This window comes from Phyllostomus hastatus, unplaced genomic scaffold (genome assembly GCF_019186645.2).
Source record: "Phyllostomus hastatus isolate PE091 unplaced genomic scaffold, TTU_PhHast_1.1 phas_contig_254, whole genome shotgun sequence".
NCBI lineage: Eukaryota > Metazoa > Chordata > Mammalia > Chiroptera > Phyllostomidae > Phyllostomus > Phyllostomus hastatus.
In genome coordinates, this window is record NW_025333810.1 from 14,672,140 (window position 1) to 14,697,813 (window position 25,674).

General features: G+C 36.5%; 1 protein-coding gene across 2 annotated transcripts in view; it reads left to right on the forward strand.

The window, feature by feature from the left end:
- Positions 1-1,574: 1,574 nt before the first annotated feature.
- Positions 1,575-25,674, forward strand: part of PRR16 (proline rich 16) — a 254,780-nt gene continuing 230,680 nt past the window's right edge. The window contains exon 1 of one of the 2 annotated variants that reach the window (XR_006785571.1): positions 1,575-2,318. Coding sequence is in view for 1 of the 2 variants with exons in the window: in XM_045838038.1 (XP_045693994.1) it covers positions 2,160-2,318 (159 nt within the window). In the remaining variant the exon portion in view is untranslated. The remainder of the gene's footprint in view (positions 2,319-25,674) is intronic. The other variant, XM_045838038.1, reaches the window with a different exon arrangement.

Consider the following 25,674-nt stretch of genomic DNA (forward strand, 5'->3'; position numbering starts at 1 on the left):
CATTAATAACAATGAATATCATAGGGCAACAACTTGCTTTCTAATCTTCAGTGAAGGCAATTCATAATATAATGGAAATATTCTTATACTGTAAACTGTTTTTTTTTATCTTCACAACTCTTCCCTAAAATCATTCAGCTTTGAGGTTTTGGAACTTCCCTCTTCACTTGTGTACTATTGAGATCAAATATTCAAATCTTGGGGAGCAGCACCTTCTCTTTTTTTGTGTCATTTCTGACCATTCACCTTTATTCAGATATGAAAAATAAGAATATCATTAAAGAATAGTGTGGGCATTTTGTATACCTGATAGAATTATTTTTATGTTACATTTTTGTAAAACAATACATATTTTTAAAGAGTAACTTGCAGAGATAAAAAAGAACTTCAAAAAAATCTATTCTTCCAACCTCAGAGAACTCAGGAATATTACTCATTTAACACTTGTAATTATTTTTTCTCTTTTCTCCTCTCCACTTTTCTTACTGCACACTGGTTCTTTTATTCTTTCTTTATTTTAATTCCCTTCCAGCAGCCTCTGGTTTCCACCTCTTTTTCCATTGATTTTTCAATGCCGTTATTCTTTTGAGACCATCTGTAAGTTTCTATTTTTAGTCCTGCTGTCTCTTTCTTCTTTCATATTTCAAATATGACTCCCAAAGATTTGTCAAGATGAATTGTTCAGAATGAAGACGGTGATTGATTATGATGGACTTAAGGAACGAGGAAGAGAAGAGTTGTCAAGATTTTCTTCATCCAATAGAAGTGCGTTGGATAAACCTGGGGTGTGAGAAGCAAGAAACAGAAAGCCCTACTAAGACATGACTCAAATGGGAAATCTAATAAAATAATGATTTAGAGTAGTATTTACTGAAGAAAATAAAACAAACCAGTCTGCCAGGTTAGTAGCTAATAACTCATGAGTTTGCTACTAAGGAAATTAAAACTTGAGGTAATAAGAATGGTAGCCACCTACTGATAATGAAACTGAAGGCTTCCTATTAACTCCCCTCCCTGGGTCCTTTGGACAGAACAGTCAGAAGGTCATTTCCTATTTATTTAGTAGCAAAAGACTTGAAATGGAAAAAATATATATAGAAAAATGTCGGAGGCAAACTCTTATTCAGCTCCCTCAAAAGGAGATTCAGACAGGGTATTTTTACCCCTTTGGACAAAACATGGCATCAGCATAGGTCACGAAAGAGGAAGGACAGTTAAAAACATAGAAAAAGAAAAAAGGAGCTGTCGCAGATAAGTACAGCCAAGATGACTCATACAGTCTCCCAGGGGATTTTTGATGTGGGGACATCAAGTTAATAAATCCACTATAGCTTTGTGGAATCCACAGGGCTAGGCCATCTCTTTCAAGAACTCTTGATTTCCTGTTTCTAAGGGGTAAGGGGTCGCTATTTTTGCACCCCCCCAACACACACACACACACACACACACACACACACACACACACACACAGAAGTGAGAACACTTCTTTCGAACTCCTAGTCACTTTGAAAATGATTGGAGGTCTTCGGGGCTAAACATTTACAGTCGTTTTACTGACCCTAAATCCAACTCTTGACCGCATCTGTGAGTCTGTCTGTATTGATTGATCTGAAAGCGTGCTGGGGATCCAGGTCTCTGCTGGCGGTGAGGCAGAAGGAATCCAGGCTGATGTGAGAAGACACTCAGCAGTCTGCGATGCAGAGAGCATTTCAGGATCAAGACCTGGGGGTGGGCACGGCAGGAACTTCGCTGCCCGCTCCCTGATGCCCAGGTGCCCGGGGAGAGATCCTGGAGCGAAGTGCCAGGGGCACCGCAGCTGACAGCCCCGGGCACCACGGCCCGCGGAGCTCACTCCCCGCGGGGCGCGAGTGCGAGTGTGCGCGAGAGCGGCGGGCGGCGGCGGGAGGAGGCGCAGGCGCGCTGCTCGCCCGTCTGCAGCCGGGCGCCGGGCGCCGAGCGCCGCGGCTCGGGGAGTTGATGGCAGCACCACAGGGCGGCCGCCGGGCCGAGCGCCGAGCGCAGCCACCCGCCGCTGCCCAGGGAGCGTCCAAGATGTGGAGGGATCCGGGCGGCAGCGGTTGCAGCAGCGCCAGGGACCGGGGCGCGCAGCAGCCTCCGCTCTCCTGCCTGTGCTGACCTGCCTCGTTTGGCCCCAAAGAATGTCAGCCAAGTCCAAAGGGACGCCCCCCTCCTCCTCTCCAGCCAAGGGACCACCGGCAGCCTCCAAAACCAAGGTGAAGGAACAGATCAAGATCATCGTGGAGGATCTGGAATTAGTCCTGGGCGACCTGAAGGACGTAGCCAAGGAACTTAAGGAGGTGAGAGGCACAGGGGTGGGGAAGGAGTTCGTCGCCTTTTGCCCCCTTGGGGTTTTCGGTCCGCTTTTCACTGGGAACCGGCGACTTCTTAACTCTTAGGAAACTGTAGTAAGAAGCCTATAGACGGACTTTCTTTGCTCCGGCGACTCCTGAGAAGAGTTGTTGCACTTTTTAAATTTTTTTAATCAGGAAGAAATCAACTAGTGTTTTAATGGATGGAACTGGGATGGTGGGGTGAAGGCGCGCGTGTTTAGGTGTGTGTGTGTGTGTGTGTGTGTAGTGTCGGGGGAGGGGGGATAACGGGGGTGTGTCGACAGAGGAAGAAATGAGCAGTCCGGCTGGGGTGTGCGAGATGCCCCTCTCCTGCCCTCTTTCCCCCACAGAGTCCTTCGTTAAGTCACTCCTTGCCTGGCAGCCTCCTCAAGCCCGGGCCGAAGGGGGTCCGGGTCCGGGTCCGGGCCCTGGGCCAGACCGGGGAGGGCAGCTTGGGGGAAGCTAGGCTCTAGCTCTCCCCGATTTCCGAGCCCTGCTGGAAGGAAGGCATGCCTGCTTCTGGCAAGGGGTACCCAGACTTGGGGATGTGGAAAGGGTCCGGGACTTTCTCACTTTCGCAGTTTCTGAGGCTGCCTTACCCTCTTCCGAATGTCGCTCCTAGTAACTCTGGGCCTCTCCCCCCACCCCCTTCTTCCTTCCTCCCATCTTGTCGCCACTTGGCGCTGAACCTGGGAGCTTGGCGCATTAGTGTATGTGTGTTGTGCGTGTGTGTGTTGTGCCTGTGCCAGGGTCTTGCCACTGGCGTCCTGGCTCTTGGGAACCCGGACTGTTTTTGCTTTTTTCCCGCTCCCCACCTATTCCTCTTCTGCCGTCACCCCCCCCCCCCCAACCCCCGTTATCTGGATAGAAAGAAGCGGAGGCAGAGTCAAGGCTGAGGCTGCGTAAATGAGGCTGCCGCTCCTGGCGGGGGCGAAGGCTGGCTTGGGAGGGGTGGGGTCTCCGCGAGCCTGGCTGGAAGCTGGTGGAGTCGCGGAGCTGGTGGCGGAGTCTGAGCCCGCTCTTCTGCTACCGAATGGGCGCCTGGTGTGGTCCTCGGTCAGGGAGTCCGTACCCGCAGTTTCTTCAGAGCTAAGACTAACTTCTAGGGTGGTGGTGCTGGACGAGGGAAGGGAAGGGGTGGGCGCTTCGTCTAGGTCCAAATTGTAATCTTGTTTCTGAGGCCGAATGGGAGGAAATTGAGGGTTGTTTGGATGCCCAGCCTCTAGAAATTAACCTCCTCTACCAGTTTCCAATCCAAATGTGAGGCAAGAGTCCCTCCGTCCCTCCTACCCCCACCCCGTCCTTCCTTTCCCTGCTCTTCATTACCTCTATGACCAGAACTCTGCATTTATTACCAAATGCAAGTCTGTCAAAATGGCCCATTCATGGGCAGAGTTCTGTTTGTCGTGGCAAATGCCATTCCTGTAGGTGTTCCACAGACAGAACATAATTATTACTGAAGTCCTGAGAGTGGAGATTGATACAGATGATAGATGTGAGGATAGAACTTGCTCATGTTCTCGGGGCTTCTCTAGGATCATTGCTTCACAACTGGTTGACAGATGGTGAGGTTATGCATTGAAATTCAAGTCTAGAGATGCTGTTCGTTTCTTTGTTATTCTTTAATTTGACATTTTTGGCAGGCTGTGTTTTCATCCGAACCATCATGGCGTTGTAAAAATGAACAAATTTGGGCATGTTCCTTTTGGCAGAATCGTGCTTTATAGTTGTTGAGGTTTCTGAGGTGGGGGATATGGGAAACCTGCATCAACACAGTAAATACGTTACTGTCTTAGCAAGGAGGCTGAGCTTCAGATGGGGATAGTCAATCAAAACTCTACGTCGCTGGGCACATCCTTCCTTATGATGTGTCACTCTATTCCCTGCTGCAGACAGAACAAATGACACGAAACTGCATATGGTCTTGTGCTATCTTGCTTCATTATTCTGTAGATATGTGGACATCAGTTACACCTATAGTGAAACTTTTAACCCCCCTGAGGGTCTTGTATAGAATCACAAAGAAATACACCAGGGAGTCTGGAAATCTGTTCTTTTCACTCTCTCTGTGTCTTCATTTACTGGAGAATATTTAAGGGGGGAAACATAGTTTATAAAAGGAACGGAAAAGCATAGATAATGTACAACCAAGGAATGAGAGGATCTATCTTCTGGACAGATAAGAGAGAAAATTTTGCTTGATGCTTTGGAAGTTTGATTGGCTGCCAGGGCCAGTAGGGGTAAAAACCTCACCTGTAAGATTGACATTTGTAAGTAATAAATGATGCAAGGTGATTGATAATTATTTATGGGAGGATATCATCATCCTAGGTTTGCACATGGAATTGTATTATGGTATGTCTGAATCTCAAAACATTGACAATTTATATAATATGAATAATAGTTATTTTGAGAACAAAATGTTTATAGGGCATATTTAACCTATGACCTTTTGCAGTTGTCCAGCATTTCTCTTTTAAAGACCGTACTGCACATGTGACTGAGCATGTCTGTGATGCAGTTTTGAATGAAGGAGTAACTGAAAACTTAATTACAAACCTTGTTAGTTTCTATACCCGTGACTTACAAATATAAATGTCGCTGTAAATTTATCAGTTGTTATACTCAATATTCTGGCGGTATGTCATTAGTATATACTAAGTATAAACTGTTTTATTTAGAATTCTAATTCCTTTATTGGTAATGCCTTTAGGCCTTAATATATTTTGATAGTAATGAGTAGAGAACTCTTATTAACTTGTAACAGAAATTATAACAAAGTGATATGACTACATCACTATATCAGACAATATGATACTCATTTTACTTTTCTGCTTTTTTATTCTATCTAAAGTACGATATATTTAATTTTGCATAAACTCTGCACCAACAGTATTGGAATTTTGTTTGAAGTTATTTTGAAATTGCTTTTCCTTTTAGAAGTTTTCTGGCCTTTAGTCATCTGAAAACTCAGGTATTGTGGTAGATTTGAACACAATAATAGCTTCTGGGAACACTGATAATTAGTAACAAAACTCCATAATTATTTTGGGTGTTTTTTATGACCAGTTATTTATGATTCAGTCATTTATAATTAGATTATATATTGGAAGAAGAGGAACAGGATTTCTAGAAAATCTGAGGGCCGTTTTATTCTTCCCTCAGAATTTAGAAAGAACTTTGAATAACTTGACTTTCAGACATAATAGGGATCTTTTGGTCTTTTGTACTACAATGGGAAAATGTAAGTAAAATTCAGCATTTTTATTCAGCACTTTCTATATATTATGTTATTTTTTTATTGTTACCCAAATGAATAAGTTATCATTTCTGGCCTCAGTGAGCTCAGAATGTTGGTTTGGGATGCATTTATCATATCTTTGAACATCAGCAGTGTAAACAGACATTACTGCCTTAGCGGCCACTCTCACTATGATCTAATAAGTTTGGGAGAAGTAAGCAGAATTGAGAATAAGAGTGAGCATATGTAGATTAATGAGCCCATGCTTGCTGTGTACTTAGTAGTATGATAAGCCTTTGGTAAATAGAGTAGAAGATTTTAAAAGATAGGAATTTTAAGAAACCATTTATTCAGATTGCCACGATTAACACAACAGGATCAACGCCTCAGTGCCAAGTGTTACAAGTAAATACTGGAGATTTTTATGAAGGATATGGTTTTGGGGGGAATAAAAGGTCAAAAAAGATTTTTGATCTTTCTCTGATATGTGGATAAGATTTGAAAAGGTTGAGAGAAGAAGGAATTAACAGGAAACAGAAATAGGAATTAACAAGAAATTAATCCATATTGCTTTTTTCTACACATGGAAAACATTACTGGTGAAACTCTAGAGTTTTAGGGATGAAATTAACTATTACTGGTTTTCAGGTGTGTGGTGATTTATTTTTAGAAATGTAGAAAAAAGAGCTTTTTAAAAATAGTTGTCAAATAACCTGACATCTCTAAGTACTAATTCACCAGTTCTTTTATGAAGATCTCACTGGAGACCTGCTTTGCATCATATGTTGCTGTTACTATGGGATCACAGATCTCATTAATTAGAGGGACACTGTGCAATAAACAGCCTTTGATTTGGAAACAAAATTCATTGCTGATTCAGGTGAATTCTGTTTGAGTTTAAACTGATTATAACCTTGAACATTTTTCTCAGTGTTTCAATTTATGATTTTAAGTGGCAAGGCTGATCTATGGGTTGAAGATATATACAGCTACATCTTATGAGTAGACAGGACTCTTACATAGGAGCCAGGGAACCAGTTAACATTCGTGTCCTGGAATCACTCAGGGACTTTTCTGTGGGAAGGTATGTCGGCACTGTGGCTATGGATGGCAAAGCACCTCTGAGTTTTCATAAACAAAAACAAATTAAATTAAGTTTAGTTTTGAAAAGCTTGAAAATCTGTAAGAAACCATTTGGGAGCTGATTAAAAGAGAATTAACAACTATCTTTTTTAGTGTTCTTTTTTAATGGTTTATCTACTTGAAGTTGTGTAGTTTATTGCTCTAGGAAATCCTACTAAATATTTTTTGGTTAATGAGTCCACTCATATAAACTTAATTATTAGAACAAATTATAAAGAATAATGTGTGGATTGTTTCCTAAGTTCTAAAGTTACGAGTGAATGAAATTTCTCAGTTCATTCAATTGTAGCAATAGCTATTTCTTCCTACTCTACTCAACAGTCTAACCCCTAAACTGGAGTATATTTACCAAATGCTAAAATGCTTTTTAATTTTTCTTTTAAGTATGATGGCTTCACATGTTACTGAAAAAGCAGAATGGTTCTGAGAAACTGAAGATAACCAGTGACTACCTTTCATTGATTCTATTGCCAACACCTAAAACCCTCTGAGACTCAGAGAATTAGGTGATAAGAAATTCAGGTAGCCTTAAAGTAATAATAAATGTTTGCTTCAGGCAATAGTGAAGTAATAGATAATAAAACCAATCTAATAGGTTTTACTGTTACCTGGATTATGTTCTTTTTTTTTTCCTACCCTTACTGCTCTGAGGATCTCAAACTGTAGGATAAAAGATAGAAATGCCAGTTTGAATAAAATATATTTTTTCCAAACAAATTTAAGTACAGAACCTTCCACAGAACTAATCATGAAAAATTTCTTAGGCAGCTTTTGAGAATTATGTGGTAAAATTTCAATAGGCTCCTGATTCAGTTCTGAATGAAATGTGGACAACTGACATCAAGCTGAACAGAAAATACTAGAAAACAACAAAGAAAACTTTTTCCTTTGGGAAATAAAGTTATTTATTTCATTAACACTTTATTTTTATAGGGCAGTTTTAGGTACAGAGCAAAGCTGAGCAGAAGGTACAGAGGTTTTCCATGTACCTCTGTCCCACACATGTCCTCTCCTCTATCATCAGCTTCTCCCACTAGAGTGGTACATTTGCTTACAATTGATGAGCCCACATTGATGCATCATGTTACTTAAAGCCTGCAGTTTACAGGAGGGTTCACTCTTGCTGTTGTGCATTTTATGGGTGTGGACAATTGTATAACGACATGTATCCATCATTGTGGTGTCTACCTCTTCATCTCTCTCCCAACCTAACCCCAAAGATGCTAGGTTTTTACAGAACACATTTCATTTCTTTCCTAATTTCAGAAGCAATACAGTATGCTATAGAAATTTTGGGGGGGAAATCTCAAACTTGTAAAGGAGAAATAAAAGTTATCCTTAATGCCACACAAAAATAGATATGTTGAACACTCAGCTATATTTTCTTTCAGTTATTTTGTGTGAATATTTTTAACATAGATAAAGTCATGTAATATTATGAAGTCATATACAATGATTTCTGCTTTCCTGAGTAGTATTAGATCATAACCATTATATAGATGTGCTATAAGTTACTTTATAGTCCCCATAATATTGGACATTCTATTTATTTCCAAATGTTTATGGCTGTTAAATATCACTAAAAAGACAGTTTTGACAATATAGAAGTGGCTAAGAGAGAGTATACTCTGTACCTGATATTCTTCTAAATGCATTTATTTATATTTAATTCTTCTAACCCTCAAAACAAATATATGAGAAAGGTACTACTGTTATTTCATATTACAGATAAGAAAACAGAGTCTAGAGATTAGTTACTTGCCCAAGTTCACTTAATTTTAAGTGGAGAAGTGAGATTTCAATGCTAGGCAATTTATTGCTAAAGTCCAGGCATTTAAGCACTATATTCTATTTCTTCTTCTTCTTCTTCTTCTTCTTCTTCTTCTTCTTCTTCTTCTTCTTCTTCTTCTTATTATTATTATTATTACATTTTTTTAGAAGAAAAGGGAATGAAAGTTTTAAAGTTTTCTATTTTTATTGTCAAAGTGTCTTCCAGGGAGTTTCACAAATATTTATACCCACCAGGAGTATATATGGACATTGTTTCTCAAATTTTGAGAGAAACTAATACATTTTTTTAATTTAAGTCTTGTCATATAGCCTATTATTTCCTTGTGGTAATAGTCATTGTATTTGTGCATTGCACTCAATTTTGAGCCCTGATATTGAGGCAAAACTAACAGTGAGTTAATTAAACCTTGCAATTTGCATCTTCCAAATAAATAGAGGCTATAGAGAATTATTTTTGACCTATTTAGTCTTAAAAATATTAATGATAATATCACCTAGTTTTTTATATTATGACTTAGAAAATAAAGACACAACTGATGGCTACTCATCAATATCTAGCATTGTATACCACTGTTCCAAATGAATAAAGGAATTTAGCAAACTTTAATTCTCTTTTGTTATCAAATTGCTTTATAAGGGAGCTGCTGTCCTTAAGTTTTCTGAGATATTAGGGTCTGGCAGTTGTTTCACTTTCTCCTATTACTGATAAATAGAGAAGCTTGTCAAATTCTTTAGCAGGTATGAAGTTATTGAGCTGGCTAACAATGTCATATGTATATTTATAATTAGATTTCTCATGTGAATTCAGTGGTATTGATTGTAAGCTACCCTCTCCCCTCACATATCAGGGAAATAAGAAATGACCTTATTCTAAAATCCTATTTGCTTTTTTCCAGTGTAATATGGTTAGATGTATTTTTATTATATTTAAAGTTAGTTTCATTATATTTAAAATTAAGATTTCCCATAAGACCTAGGAAACCAAAGTTAGCACTACTGCAACTCTAAACAAGAGCCAGAAGGTAACATTAACTGAAATGAGAAAATAGACAGATCTAAGTGATGTCCAAATCAAAGTAGACTCTCAAGGGGACCTGTAAAATCAGGACAAATATTACCTTATATGGTGTCAACAAAAAGTCTCTGTCACCTGTCTAAAGCCAACAAGAGAACTCAACCTAGGATTTGGTAAAAGGAGGAACTATTTTCAGGTAAGCAGTTTGCAAACCTGAGAAATTCAGCCTGTGGAGGAAACCAAAACTATATTCCACCAGACAAAGGGGTGCCCACTTTTTAATAGAGAAAGTCTTTAGTCTCTGTTTGGTCCTTTTTTGTTTGTTTGTTTGTTTTGCAAATGAGGAATCCAAATTTGCACAATCTGATTGGTCCACCTATCACTGCCCTCATTCATTGGAAAGACTAATTCTGATTGGTCATTATGGAGCTGTTCTGTATAGTCAAAGATGCAAATGAGGATATAGTTTTACAGTTCTCATTAGACAGGGTAAGTCTCCACCCATTGGTTGAAAGACAAAGCCAGAAACTCCTTTATAAGAGTTAATGCAGATGGCAGGAGCACAGTGCCAGAGGCCGAAGGCTTAGTCTGTAGCTTTTCCCTGAAATTTAGCATTGGTGAGAGCTCTCTGTCAGCAGTGGCTGCTAGACTCTGATCATGAATTTGGTCCCCGTTAACCTTGAGGAGTCCTGGGCAGGTAGATTCCTTCTTGAGGTTCATGATGGCATGAGCTGTTTTTAGTTTTGAAAATGAAAGGACATGAGAATTCCAAAGGACTTAGGCTTCTAGACTCTAGGTAAGAAATATGAACATTGTTAAGACAGAACTTATATTTATGATCTTTGTTTTCTCCCTCCAGCTTTGCAAATGCTACTTCAGTTTGCAAAGTTTACTTCTAGAATACTTGCAGAGAGTCAAATTATATACCTATGCCCATTGTGCCAGTTACTATGGTGTTTGGCACACTATAAATAGATTTTTAACTACAGATAGCATATGATAAACTAGTCTAGAGAAAGCAAATTTGATTATTTTTAACAGGTACTATATGCATGCTAACAGATTGGTGTTTATTTACCTGTTTCATAACATCAAACGTATCCTAAGATTGCAGGCTGTGTTCATGTGACTGAAAATTACTAGGTTAGAAAATATGTCAGTCAAATGAATTGTTTTCTAGCTGCAGTGGTTCTTAATTTTTCCCCCCATATCATAGAGCCCTTTGAAAATTTATAAAATTGTAGATATTTACCTAGAGCAAAAGCTCATACAAAAGTAAGTTTTTGCAGATGTTCAGGGAATCTTGGGGGAGAGAGAATGACTCAGGTGAAAAGAAAAAACAAGTGACTGATTACCTTTCTTTTTCTTGTTATATTTTTTAGCTAGTTACTTGAGACCAGCTCTATAATTTTCAAAATCAAAAGCCCTGGCTCTACTAAAAAAAAAAAGAAATACTGATGACTATAATGTGATGGTTTTTATTTCAGGGAGCCAATGGTAAACCAACAATTTACTTGTCTTAGAGGGGCTCTGGTAGCTGGTCTCAACACAGGAATATATTCACTTCCTCAAAAACTACAGAATACTTGTGTATCTAAAGGTTAACTGTCACATTTTTTTAAATGACATGTGCTGGAGCATATCATTGTATAGGACAAGATATTTCCACAGCTTGTTATAAATTGTGCATAGTCTGTTTTTAAAACTGGTCCCAGAACAACACTTTCTGTTTTATGATTTCCCTGTGTGAAATTAATTCATGAATTAAGAGAGATTTAGTGAATTCTTGATATGTGTAAGACACTGTTGTGAAGACCATAAAGAATACAAACACGAATAAGCTTAAGAACCTGTCCTTGAAGGAAGCCCCTTCTAGGAGGCTGAACTTTATGTGCAGTAGGGTGCATGAAGAAACTCTAAAGTGATGTAGAATGTATAGGGGGCCATGATAAACTACACCTAGAATTCAAAGATGGAAGAAACATCCATCTCTCTTTACAATTTAATTGATTTTCTCTATGTTAATGAATTCTAAATTTTGTTTAGTAAGATGTGTAGTTACTCCTGTAATAATGCATCATGGCTTGGGGATATGAGGGCAAGCCTTTCCAACTCATGCTTATGTTGCCTTATTACTCCACTTTGGGTTATTCTTAAGGATTATGTTAATACATTGTAACATTTCAATGCATGTTACCAAGACCAGGAGTTACTTTTATGAAACATGTATCTCCCAATGTTTTTGTCGATGCATTTGAAAACAATCAGCCACCACTTAGTGTTCACTTTTAAATTTATTAACATAAATCATTGTTTTACATACATTGTAACAATGAAGCCTTTATAGTTTAACATTCTAACTTAATTTGAATAAAAAAGCTAAAAATTTATGCAGAATTCCTGAAACAGATCATTATTATTACTTTTTAACTTTTGACAATAGTGAAAACACTATCAGGCAACCATAATTAATTAAAAATAACCTTGTAACTTTAAAGCTCAAATATCAGAGATAAGTTCATGACTATTCACTTATTTGTAAAGTATAAATTTGATTATTCCTTGATTAGATAGATCATTTTTTATAAATGTTTAGAATTATCTTTTTTTAATAATAGGAGAGTTTTGAAGTGACATAGTGCAGAAGGGTAAGATCTGAGACTCTGACACCAACCGCTTTGGTTTTGAATTGCTGCGCTACACGATGCTGGGCACATGATCTCTGTGCTTTCAGTTTCTTCCTAAAATGGCAGTGGTGATAATAATACGACCTACAGCATAGGCTGGTTATGGAGATTAAAGGAATTAATATATATGACTCAGAACAGTTCCCATGTACAGAGTGAGTGCTATAGGTATGTTTGTTTTATTGTTATTAGTATTTGCACTTATATGAGCCTCTTTTTTTCATGTATTCGACAGAAAATTGTTAAGCATCTACCTATGCTAGGCAAGCAGTTGCTGGGGATATTGTGGTTCACAAAATAGACCAAATTCCTTCATGGAGCTCACACAGAGAGTGGGGAGGGCACAGGGAAGACAGACCAACATAAAAAATAGCAAATTATGTGAAATCTTAGACAGTGACAAGTCTAATGAAACAACAGGAGATTGTAATGGGGTGAACGGCGATGGTGAGGAGGTGCGTTTTTAAATCGGGTGGTACAGAATGAGCCTTGTTGTGGAAGTGACATGGTGGTGTCAGAGGAGAAGCTGGAAGGTGAAGGGGCATGCCTTGTGGGTACCTAGGGGACCGCTCTTCCAAATAGAGGGCACAGAAGCATGAGGACCTCATGGTGGGCCTGTGTCCCACATATTTGCAGAAGAGCAAGGCCAGTGTGTCAGGAGTGAATGAGAGGGGGTCAGAAGGGCTTTGGGGGACATGTCTAAAGATTTTAATTCATTCTCAGAGCGAAACAAGAACTTCGCAGTTTGGGGCAAAAGGATGAAGGGATGTGATCTACTTCCATCTTTTTCTCCTTACCTTCAGTCTCTAGTTCAAAGTTTCTCAAACACAGCTCTCTTGACATTTTCGGCTGATAATTGTTCAGAGCTGTCCTTTGCATTGTATGATTTTTAGCAGCAGCCCTGGCCTGTGCTAAAATGTCAATGTGGCAATTGAAAATGTTTCTAGATATTGCCAGATGCCCCCTGGGGAGAAACAGGAATCGCCCTCATTGAGAACTAATGCTCTAGCTCTTCCTTCTTATTCCATATTAATTAATATTGCTTTCTTTGTCCCCCTTTTGTTTATTTATGCTTTTATTTGTTGTTTGTCCATCAAGCATCAGGCCTTATGTTTCTTTCAGATGTCGTGTTCTCTCTGTTTTTTTTTTACAAAGCTTTATCTGCATTCTTACCTTTACCTGATTCTATTTTTCCCCCTGAATGTGCTTTTAAAATACACCTTCTCATTTTCCTTTTCCACTTGCCCTCCCTCTTTTTCCATTTTTGACGATGAAATACAAATTACACTGAAAAACTGTAAGGAATTTATGTACACATGTCTATTTTACAATTTGGGGAGCGGGATTAGAAGGGCTGGTGGGAGAGGCCAATGCTGAGTTGCTTAGCTTCTTGCCACTATTAGTTCCTGAGGGAGGTCTTTGGCAACCTTGACTGTAAGGAAAGCCTTTTCATCTCATCTCTCAGTCTTATGCTCCTCCTGCCTCTTCTATCTCTGTAGAAATAGGAGGGTATGAGTGTTGTCGTGGCACACATTGTAGGAGAAATAAGGTGATGGTGATGATGTGATGATGATGGACATGACCAACACCTGCTCATTGCTTACCAGGAGCACTTCTGAGTTAACTCATTTAATCCTCACAGTTTGCTTTGGAGGTCATTATCATCATTCTACATAGGGAGAAGCTGCGACAGTAAGGTTAATATAGAAAGCCAGTGATTGAGCTGGACGCTCGATATTTTTCTTTTGTACCATTGTCCATACTGGCTTCCCAGTTCCCAGTGGCAGCATAGTCACTGCTGTTTTACGGATTTTTCACTTCACTGTAATCTGTCTTCTCCCTCCTCCTCTACCTCCTCTGCTTCATCTGTCACTTTCCCCTTTATTGCTCTTTTTTTCTCCTGCTCTTCCTGTCTTCCTGTTTTTCCATTTCTTTGCTTTCTCATCAGCTTCTTTGATATGCCTCAATATCTTCTTCATTTATCAAAGTTTTTCTTTAAATTCCTACTATATGCAAGGCAATGTGTTAGGCATTATAAATAAAATAGTGAGCAACACATATATGGCCCCTGCCATCTGAAATTATATACTAGTGGGGAGACATTCAAATAATAGTAGAAATAATTCTTATTAAGGAGTGTTAAAGGCTATGAAAGAAAAGTGCATGATACAGTAAGAGCATGAACTTGGTAAACTTTGTCTGTTCTCACTAAATGGGTTTTCAGATTGGCTGCTTTCTTCTTTCCTACGGCCACCTCCTTAATCCCTGTGTTACTAATTTCATGGATGTTGTTTCAATAGCCCTAAAGCTAATCTCTCTCTTTTGTTCTCTGCCAGTTCATTCTCTGAACGCTGCCAGATTAATCTGCTAATGCACTGGTTTCTTCAGGACACATCCACCCCACCCTGGCCCTTAAGAGATCACACCCTATCCTCTTTATCCTTAAAATGTCAGAACAAACCCAGCCTTCCAGCCAGACATCCAGCAGTCTCAGTTTTCTTGTTTGGCTATCTGCATCTTCTGTTGAGTGAGTGACACAGAGACCATCCCAGACAGACAGTCTTGATATTACCACATTTTTTTTACCTAATTGAATTTTGTACTCTTCATGTTCATGGTCACTATACCACTGCATTCTATTTGCTTATGTTATTTAGCAATAGTTCCTTGTCTGTGCCTTTTTGAAAAAAATCTATTAGCCTTTCTCTCTTAGTTACTGACCACGTAATCTTCTATGCAACCTTTTTAAAGCCTCGCTCTTGTTATCTGCTGAGGAATTTGAACTTGAGGATCCAACTTTGAGTAATACTGATTAAGGCGGTAAGGTCTAAAAGCCCATCCTTCTACTTGTTCTTTTTCATCTACTCAAGAAAACAACTACCCACCCTCCTGTCTCTCCTATACCATCTTTTTTTACTCTCCGCAGATGATTCCTATCAGCATACAAATTAAAATATAGGTAATAGTAAAATCATCTCTTGATCCTACTTTCCCTGAAAATTACTATCCCACTTTTTAGCTTGACTTTACAAATAGCTTAAAAGAGTTGCTTTGTGTGTTATTACCTACTTCCTCCCATTCTGTTACACCCACTTGCATCAGACCTAACTGTAACCACTACATCAGAACAGCTTCTATTTGTTTATTTTTTCTTTGGTTTCCTTTGCCCAAGGAGATTTATCAGAAAAAAAATATTGCTATGAGAAATGTCTGAGCTTTTATTACATATGTTTATTTCTAGGGTTTTTATGGTCTCACATCTTATGTTTAAGTCTTTAATCCATTTTGACTTTGTTCTTGGGTATGGTGTAGGAAGGTGATCTAGTTTCATTTTTTTGTACATATTTGTCTAATTTTCCCAACACTATTTATTAAATGTTTTTAAAACCCTCACCTGAGGATTTGTTTATTGATTTTAGAGAGAGAAGAAGAGAGGGAAAGAGGGGGAGACAGCGAGAGAGAGAAGCATTGATGTGAGAGAGACACATCAATCGGTTGCTCCTGTATGCTCCCTAACCAGGGATCAAACCTGCAACCTAGGTACATGCCCTGACTGGGAATCAAACCCACAATCTTTTGGTGTATAGGATAATGCTACAACTAACTGAGCCACCTGGACAAAGCGATATTCTGAAAATTTGTATGGAATCACAAAAGACCCTGAATAGGCACAGCAATCTTAAGAAAGAAGAACAAAGTTGGAGAAATCATGCTACCTGATAACAGACTATACTACAAGGCCATAATAATCAAAAGAGCATGGTGCTGACATAAAAAAGAGTCATATAGATCAATGGAACAGAATAGAGAGAACAGAAATAAATCCATGCCTTTATGGTCAATAAATATTTGACAAAGGAGGCAAAAATATGCAATGGAGTAAAGACAGTATTTCAGAATATTTGGTGTAGTTCTTTGAAATACACCATTATTATTTTGATAGGAATTGCATTGAATCTATAGATTGCTGTGGGTAGTGTGGACACTTTAATGATATTAATTCTTCCTCTCTATGAAAATGGTATATGCTTCCACTTATTTGTATCTTCTTCAGTTTCTTTCTCCAGTGCCTTATATTTTTCCAAATATAGGTCTTTGAATGCACATTCTCCCTAATACTTATTTGTTGATTTATTGATGATAATCATTCTGAGAAGTGTGAGGTGATATCTTATTAGGTTTTATTTGGTTTTATTAGGTTTAATTTGCATTTCTCTGATGATTAGTGACATTGAGCATCTTTTTTAAAAATTATTTATTAAAAGTTTTTTTCTAATTTTATTTTAATCATTGTTCAAGTACAGTTTTCTGTCCTTTACTCCCATCCCAGCCTACCAACCCCTCCCTCCCACCTCCCTCCCATTTCTACCCCCCCCTAGTTTTTGTCCATGTGCCCTTTATATTTGTTCCCATAAGAGCATCTTTTCTTATTGTCTGTTGGCTATCCATATGTCCTCTTTAGAGAAGTTTCTATTCAGGTCCTTGGTCCATCTTTAATTGGATTGTTTGTTTTTTTGTTTTTCGATATTAAGTTGTATAAGTTCTCTATAAATTTTGGGTATTAACCCCTTATTAGACGTATCATTGGCAAATATGTTCTCCCATTCAGTGGGTTGTTTTTTCATTTTCTCAATGGTTTCCTTTGCTGTGCAAAAACTTTTTAGTGGAGAAAAGGGAGCCCTCATGTACTGTTGGTGGGAATGCATATTGGTGCAGCCACTGTGGAAAACAATATGGGTTTTTACACCAAATTAAAAATGGAACTGCTTTATGACCCAGTGATTCCACTTTTGAGAATACATTGTAAGAAACCTGAAACACTAATTGGAAAAAACTTATGCACTGCAATGTTCATTGCAGCATTATTTACAATAGCCGAGATTTGGAAGCAGCCCACATGCCCATCACTAGATGAGCAGATCAGAAAACTGGTACATAATGCAATACCACTCAGCCATAAAAGGAAGGAAATCTTACTTTTTGTGACAGCATGGATAGACCTGGAAAGTATTACGCTAAGCGAAATAAGCCAGTCAGAGAAAGACAAATACCATATGATTTCCCTTATAAATGGAATCTAATGAACAAAATAAACTAACAAACAAAATATAAACAGATTCATAGATATAGAAAACAGACTGACAGCTGTCAGAAGGGAGGAAGGTTGAGGAACTGGATTAAAAAAGGTGACGGGATTAAGCAAAAAACAAACAAAACCTCACAGACACAGTCAACAGTATGGTGAAGAGGGTAAAAGGGGATGGATGGTGATGGAAGGAGACTTAATTTTAGGTAGTGAACACACAATACGATATACAGACAATTATTATAGAATTATACACTTGAATTTTGCCTATGTAATTTTATTAAACAATGTCACCCCAATAAATTCAATGAAAAATGCTTGATACATATATAAAAACATCTGTCTCTATCAAGGTTATCAGTGACTCTGTGTTATTTAATCATATAAGCGATTTTGACTTCTAATCTTATTTAAAGTGTCTTTCAGCAGCATTCTCCAGTCTCTTCAAATTCTTTACCTGGCTTGAAGAACGCTGTGTTTTCTCACCTCACTGGTTTTCTTTCTTTGTTACCTTTATTTATTCTTCCTCTCAGATGTCTGAGCTAAAATTCTGATACTTTTTATTTTTAAATAAAATATTTATACTTAACTTCTTGGTGTTTAACTCAATCCTATGATTTAATTCAATTTACAGGTTCCAATTGTGTATCTCCAGCCCAAATCTTTCTTCTAAACTTACACAGTCAACAGTTCTCTCCAGCTCTACTTGGATATAAGAGATATCTTTTCTTTACCTTATCCAAAAGTCAACCCTGATCTCCTCCTTCCCTCAAAACCTAATTAATCCTTTGCAGTCTTTCCTGTGTCAATTGATGGTGTTCCTATCCGTCTGGAACTTGGACTCATCATCAACTCCTCTTTCATGCATTATATACAATTCATCAGAAAGTCTAGTTGGCTGTATCTTCAAAATGTTTCCCAAATCTGACCAATTCTTATTCCTTCCATAGCTACCACCCTAGTCCAAGCCCACATCCTGTCATTCGGATAGGTACAAAATTCTTCTTACTGTTCTCCTTCTTTCCTGCTTCCTTAAGCTTTTTTCCAGCTCAGGAGCCAGGGTAAATCTGTTATCACATTACTTTTCTCAAATCCCTGTAGGGACTTCCCATTTCATTCAAAGTCAAAGTGCTTACAATGGTATTAAGGCTTCAAAACATTTTCCTTCTTCTCCTGTTATCTCTCTCCCCTCCTTTCTTGCTACTTTATCTCCAGCATGCATGAGGTATTTCTGTTTCTTGAATATTGTGAAACTTTCTTGCCATTAGTCATTCTAAATCTTAAATTAATTAAACAATAACACATAAAAAGATATTGGATACTGTTTAAATGAGCTTTAATCATCCACTGTGTCCTTAAGAAATATGCAAGCAGTCTGTTGCAAAAATCCAATATTATGTAAAATACTCAATAACTAGGTAATATTAGTGTTTGGCTACTTTTTCTTCTTTTTCTTTTATGTACTCCCTCTAGTGTTCAAAAAGATGAGTCCTTATAATTAGCTTAGTCAGATACTGAAGAGCAGATGTTAATGTAGAAATAGGGCATTTGTGAATTGATATATATATTTTTTACTTAGGTGATTATATTGTCAGCTACTGAACTTTCAATATAGTATATGAAAAACGTATTCTCTCTCCCCTTACCAGTGGGATCTGACTATGTCTTTTCGTGTGAGTATTTTCAATCTCTTCACTTCAATCAGGGACAATATTGGACTTCTTGGACTTCTTTCTTTAAAGCCTATACAATGTTGCAGATTTTTCCTTCATTATTGTAACTGAAGTCCAGGTTTTAATAGGGCCATTCGAATATAAACAGAAAGCTTCTGCTAAATATATGCAAAATGAAAAAAAGAACCTATATTGACTGGAAGAGTGTCTTTGAACATGGAAGTGAAAACATTTAGATAATTTATGTCATTTGCTTTAACATATTTAAATATTATTTAAAGTAGTTTCAGAGTACCTTAAATAAATAGCCAAGATGGTTCTAGGAATAATAAATAAGTAAAAAGAAATAATGTATGCTATTGTCATTTAATATAGAATATTATTAATTGCTTGCCTATGTAGAAGAGAAGATACTTTTATTATAAAGTTAACTAAATTACTGCAATTTACTGATTTTTAAAAATCAGCGACTAGTAACAGAATATGATTTGACTTTGGGTGGTGGGCACACAGTGAAATGTACAGATCATGTACCACAGGATGTATACCTGAAACCTTTATGCCCTGTGAACCAGTGTCACCCCAATGGATTTAATTAAAAAATTAAGAAAAACAAAAACAAAATCAGAGACTAGTGTTGGAAGTTAATTTTCCTAAACTGACATAATATAACTTATATTGGATTAATGTAGTACAGTTTTTAAACCACTTTGATTCCTATTATTTCAATTGGTTAACTTCAAATGAAGTAAAAAAAATAGAAAGAATAAATTGCTTTCAATGACTTTCAGAGACATTGTTTTCTAAGCTCTATCTACTCTCTGAAAGTACTTTGATATTATAATGATTAATGCATTTTAAAATGGAATTCAAAACTGAACACTTACCCTGTGCATTTTTAGGGGAGAATTATATTCAGTACTTAAAACTCATTCATAACAGGCTATATTATATGTCCTTGGGAAACTTACATTTAAAAAAAATACAGAATAATATGATACAGCATGTCATGTCTGTTTGTGGTTGTTTCATTGATAACAGACAGTATGCAGCAAAATGTTTGAGAGTTTAACATCTGCTTTTTGAAAGTCCCTAATCAGACATACAATGTTTAACCAATTCCATTACTTAGCAACAGCCTCTTAGGTTACCTTGGTTCTGATATAGAATACCAAGCTGGCCAATAACACTAGTAGAATTTTCTTGTGCTGGGAAAATAGTTATTGAGAAACTATCCAAATTCTTATTTATAATGCTTTTCAAAAATTTTATTTATTTATTTTTAGAGAGGGAAAGGGAGAGAGAGAAAAAGGGAGAGAAACATCAATTTGTGGTTGCCTCTCTTGCACCCCCTATTGGGGGCCTGGCCTGCAACCAGGCATGTGCCCTGACTGGGAATCAAACCAGTGACCGTTTAGTTTGCAGGCCAGCACTCAGTCCACTTGCCACGCCAAACAGGGCTATAACAATAACATTTTTCTTTATGTCAATCAATTAAAAGTGGTTCTAACTTATATACTGATAATTTTATATTACCTAATATGGCTAATTCCTATAATGTAGTACTTAACTCTTTCTTAGATTTGAAATTTTTGTAACCATATTATGTTCTTACTTGTTTCTGATCCTTCTTTCTTCTGGAACATTGAAAAAGAAAAAAAGGATTTCAAGACTTATTTGTAATTAGATAATGGGATTTCAATAAAAGGGATTTAATGAAACAATACTAACACCTGAACAGTGTTAGAGAGAAAAGAAAAACAGAGCAAGGGCATTGAACGTGAATGTAGTAATAGCCTTTATTTGTTTGTTTATTTATTTATTGTGCACAGTGTCAGGACACACCATTGTTACAATATTTTTTGAACGTAGGCTGCTATTTACTAAGTTGATAGAAGGTGATGATTATCTTAAATTGTAAAGAAAGCTAAACTGCCTAGCTGGTGTGGCTCAATGGATTGTTGGCCTATGAACCAAAGGGTCTCGTGCCTGGTTTGCAGGTCAGGTCCCCAGTAGGGGGCACTCAGGAGGCAGCCACACATTGAAGTTTCTCTCCCTCTGTTTTTCCCTCCCTTCCCCTCTCTAAAAGTAAATAAATAAAATCTTAGAAAAAAGAAAGCTAAACTAATTATCTTTTAGTCAGAAGTTTTGATTGCCTATGCAATTATAATATACAATTATCTTAGTTCACTGTATAGATATATGAGAGTGATTGAATTCATGTCTTTAGAAGTCCTTCTGTAAGCCACACTGTATAGTACTACTCAGCTTGGCATTGACTGAAGTGCTATTTGATTCTAAAGTACATGGCAGGCAATACTTTGGCTGATTTAGTTCCCTTTGGTATTTGTTAATTTTCAAATAAAATGTTGACATCTTAACTGGTAAATGTGGACATTACCAACATCTTAAAATATATCATTCCAGATATTAGTTCCATTATTAATATAGAAGTATTTAGTGTGTGTGTGTGTGTGTGTGTGTGTGTGTGTGTAAAATTCTTCTGGATGTGTTTGGAAGATCTTTTTGTTTTTTGAAGAATATAGCTAATAATAATAATGCATTATATTAATATCTTTCTTATAAATTATAAAAAGCATATTAATTTTATCAGTACATGAGAATAGTTTGCATTAACATGGCTAGAAGTATAATTTAATAATTTTTCTGTAAATTTAAGAATAATTTCTTAATAAAAGTGTTGCTTCAATGCACAGTATTATAAAACATAATTTGGTTAGTGTACAAGAAAATTTTAAATTGTAGCATGTTTATGGAAATATGTGAAATTTGTTTCAACTTACTTAGAATGTTTTTCCAAAAATATTTAAAAATTGTTTAATCATTATACTTAAAAAGATGTCCATTACTAAAGAGAACCAAGAAATACCTGAATTTGATTTAGTGTTCAATCTGTCATTCTAACAAAAATGACTAATCATTCATTTTTTTGTTGCTATGATTGCCATAACATTTTTCTTAGGAACAGAAACTATTGATACAATTATGCGATAATTGCCATCTCTCTCTCTCTTTCTTTAATGAGCATAGTACCCACTGGCATTTTCTTTTTTTACAGTCAGGATGCATGCTCTGTAAGAATAAGGACCTTGTATGTCTTTTATATTACTTTACCCATTTAGTTTAGAGCAGTGTCTATCATGTCGTAGTTTAGCAAAGTATATTTAATGAAGACCTATAAAAGTAAAATTTAACACTTGTTTCTTGATAAGTATTATTTAGCCGATAACGAATAAGGAGTTTTCAGTATCTGAATATTTATAATTTGTCTTATATCCAGACCCTTTGTGTTGCTCCTTATTTCAGAATTTAACTATTGTAGTGGTTAAGGTGGGTTAGATTGTACTGTGGTAATAAATACTCCTGAAGTCTCAGTTGTTTAATTCAACACAGCGTTTTTTTTTAAACACACTATGCTCTCTGATGCAACTTGGCAGAATCTCTGCTCCAAAGAGTCCCTCAGAGTCCCAGGGTCTTTTGATAGTGCTATCTGAACATACGGTTCCTAGGGGAAAAAAGAATGCAAGGAAAATTCATACCCATAATTCTATCTTTTAGTCTGTAATTGGCACAGACCACTTGTGTTTGGTGTTTGCAGAACTGTCACCCTAAGCTAAGTGCAAGGGAAATAAATCTTTCTTATAAGCTGATGATTAAGAAGATCAGTTGGGACTTGATAAGCCCAGTATTGTCTTGACCACAACTCCATTCTTACAGATTCTTGTTTTTTATTCAGAGTAAGGGTTATGGATATTTATTTCATTGAGTAGGTTTTAAAGACTCTCTCACACATTCTCTCTCTCTCTCTCTCTCTCTCTCTCTCTCTCTCACACACACACACACACACACACACACACACACAGGGTTTGCCAAACTCAGTAAATTTGTCATTCTTTCCCAAACTTATTGGAATAAGGATTCTGCTTTTTGGAGAACATCTGTCAGAATTATTATTCTGTGGAGCAATTTTAGAAAACATTCTTTTGGATCAAATCAGAATGTGTCATATAAGGAAGAAATTTACATTTAGTAGAATCTTTAGCCTATAATAAATTCCTGGATATATCACTTTTGATTGTGCTTTTCAATAAAAAATAAACACAATAATAATATAATAATACACCATTTAGTTCATCATGAAGACAAATTTCTGATGACTCAGATGTCAGATCTGTAGTCAAAGACCTGAAATTAAGAAAGGAAATGCCCGTACTCAACTTCAGTGATTCCTAACTAGTTTGTGAAAAATTCATGCACTGAAGTAAATTTACTTATTTCAGTAAACTCCAACCTGGTCTTAGTTGGAACAAAATATTAACAACCTTAGTTTTCAGTCCACAAACACCAAATTAGAATCAGTTGCAGATTTTCTTCCCCCCCCAGAAATGTTCATGCTGGCAATAGTATGCAGCAAAAGCATGCATTCCAACAGCAAGGAGAAACCCAGAATAATTTTTAAAAAACAAGCAAATTCACAACAACTAATCATATTCTTAATAGAAATAACTTATTTCTCGATTATTCAAGTTATCCAAATGAAGTTAAATTAACAGTAGCACAGTCTGATTTTAAAAAAGTGAGTCAAATGCATCAAACATTTAAAATGATTGTTGATTCAAATATTGAAAGTAAAACAATGCTTTATTCCTTACAACTGTAAGTGGCATAAATATGATATTTTTTGATATATTCTCCTTTCTCCACATAAATTAGAAGACAATGTTATAATGCTGTTTTGAATTTATAGAATAAAATATGTCATATAGATTCTTATGTTTCATTTTCTCTCTTAATAAGATGGTAAAATAATTATGAAATTTGGTGCTAGCCTTTTAAGTAGTTGTTCCACATTGTATACATATGTATATTTTCTGTAATTATATATTTTGTTGCTTTAAAATATATACATAGATAGTTGTTGACAGAAATACGTCTTTTTCTGGAGGAGAAGGAATGTATGTAATTTTTTATTCCCTGAGTCTCAGTAAAATAAAATTTTTGTACCAATTGAAATAATGTAATTGTCTGACTTGAGTACAATCATTTCAAATATATAATTTATGTTAACAATTTAAATGACCAGATATGCACTTCTACTGACTTATAGTTACAAACTGTAGTTACAACTGTTACACTTTGTGGATAAGTCTAAACCAGTTTAGAAGAGTGGATTTTAAAGTATTTTTCCATATCATATAAAACAATTGAGTTTTTGTAATAGTTTGGTCACATTTTTCTTTAAGTTGTTTTCTATATTTCTTTTTTTTAAGCTTTTTCATTTTATTTTTAGTGAGGGGGAAGGGAGGGAGAACAAGAGGGAGAGAGACATCAGTATATGAGAGAAACATCCATGTGCAAGAGAAACACTGATTGGTTGCCTCTCTCAGGCCCCCAGCTGGCAACCTGGCCTGCAACCTAAGCATGTGCCCTAACCAGGAATCAAACCCGTAGCTTTCTGTCCTGCAAGATGATGCCCAACCCACTGAGTCACTCCAGTCTGGCTGTTTTCTATATTTCTAGAAAAAGTATTAAGATAAATACTGATTATCTTGAGTTTGAGTCACTCACTTTATTAGTGAAAAATCATAACAGGGTCATACATGTAATTAGGTAAACTTTTTATCATATGTTTGTTGGAGATGCATTTTGGATAATGGGAAATGCCAACATTAATAAGATTATTTTTGTGCTATGACATCTGCTGTTTGTACTTGCTGTGATTTTCTGAAGTTCTCTTAAGTGAAAGCAATGATGTTATAGACCAACTGCAGTGAAATTGTTTACCATGAGTTACTAGTGAGTCTTTTGCTGATGTTGGTGCAGATTTTGTCTAGACTTAGTTTTTAATGTTTATCTGCTATCATGTTGAGTGGTGCATGAGCGGTCACATGAAAAGAGTAAAAAATGTCTAGGCCCTGTGATTAATTTCCTTTGAAATTGTTTAGCCTGAAAACACTTTAGATGTATATACTGTAATAATTTCTTCTCCTTGTATATACTATATTAACTTAAACACTGTATCTTTTTTATTTTTCTTCATTTTCTTTTTTTAAAACTATCCACCAGTTTAAAGAGATGATGTCACTTCCAAGATCATAAAGCATTGATAACAAAATCCATTAGAAGCATCTGATTAATCAGTGAATTGGACTGACGCAATTCTCCATATTAATAGCATTATAAAATATGGAAATTAAGTTAATAAATTAGAGCATCTTCATAGCCTTTAATTTTAGTTCATATATAAAAACACATAGTATTCAGTTTACTAACTTTACTAAGGTTAATCTTTGGAAGTATTATTAGTTTCTGTTTGCTTGTTGGTTTTTTAAGTTAAAACAAAACAAAAAAGCCTTATTGATTGTGTTATAGACTGCTTTATACTTAAACTATTACATTTTCTTGTCTTGTTTTACCAAAACCTTCAATAAGTTGGTATCGTTTTTTTAAAGCTTTTCATTTTGAGATAATCATAGATTTGTATGCAAAGTAGAAATTATACAGAGATATCACATGTACCTTTAGGCAGTTTGTTCCAGTGGTAATATCTGAAAAAAATTATAGTACAATATCACAACCAGGACACTGAAATACTCAAGATACAGAATAGCTCTATTTTCACGAGGACCTCTCCTGTTGCCTCTTTACAGCTTCACCCACTCCCCT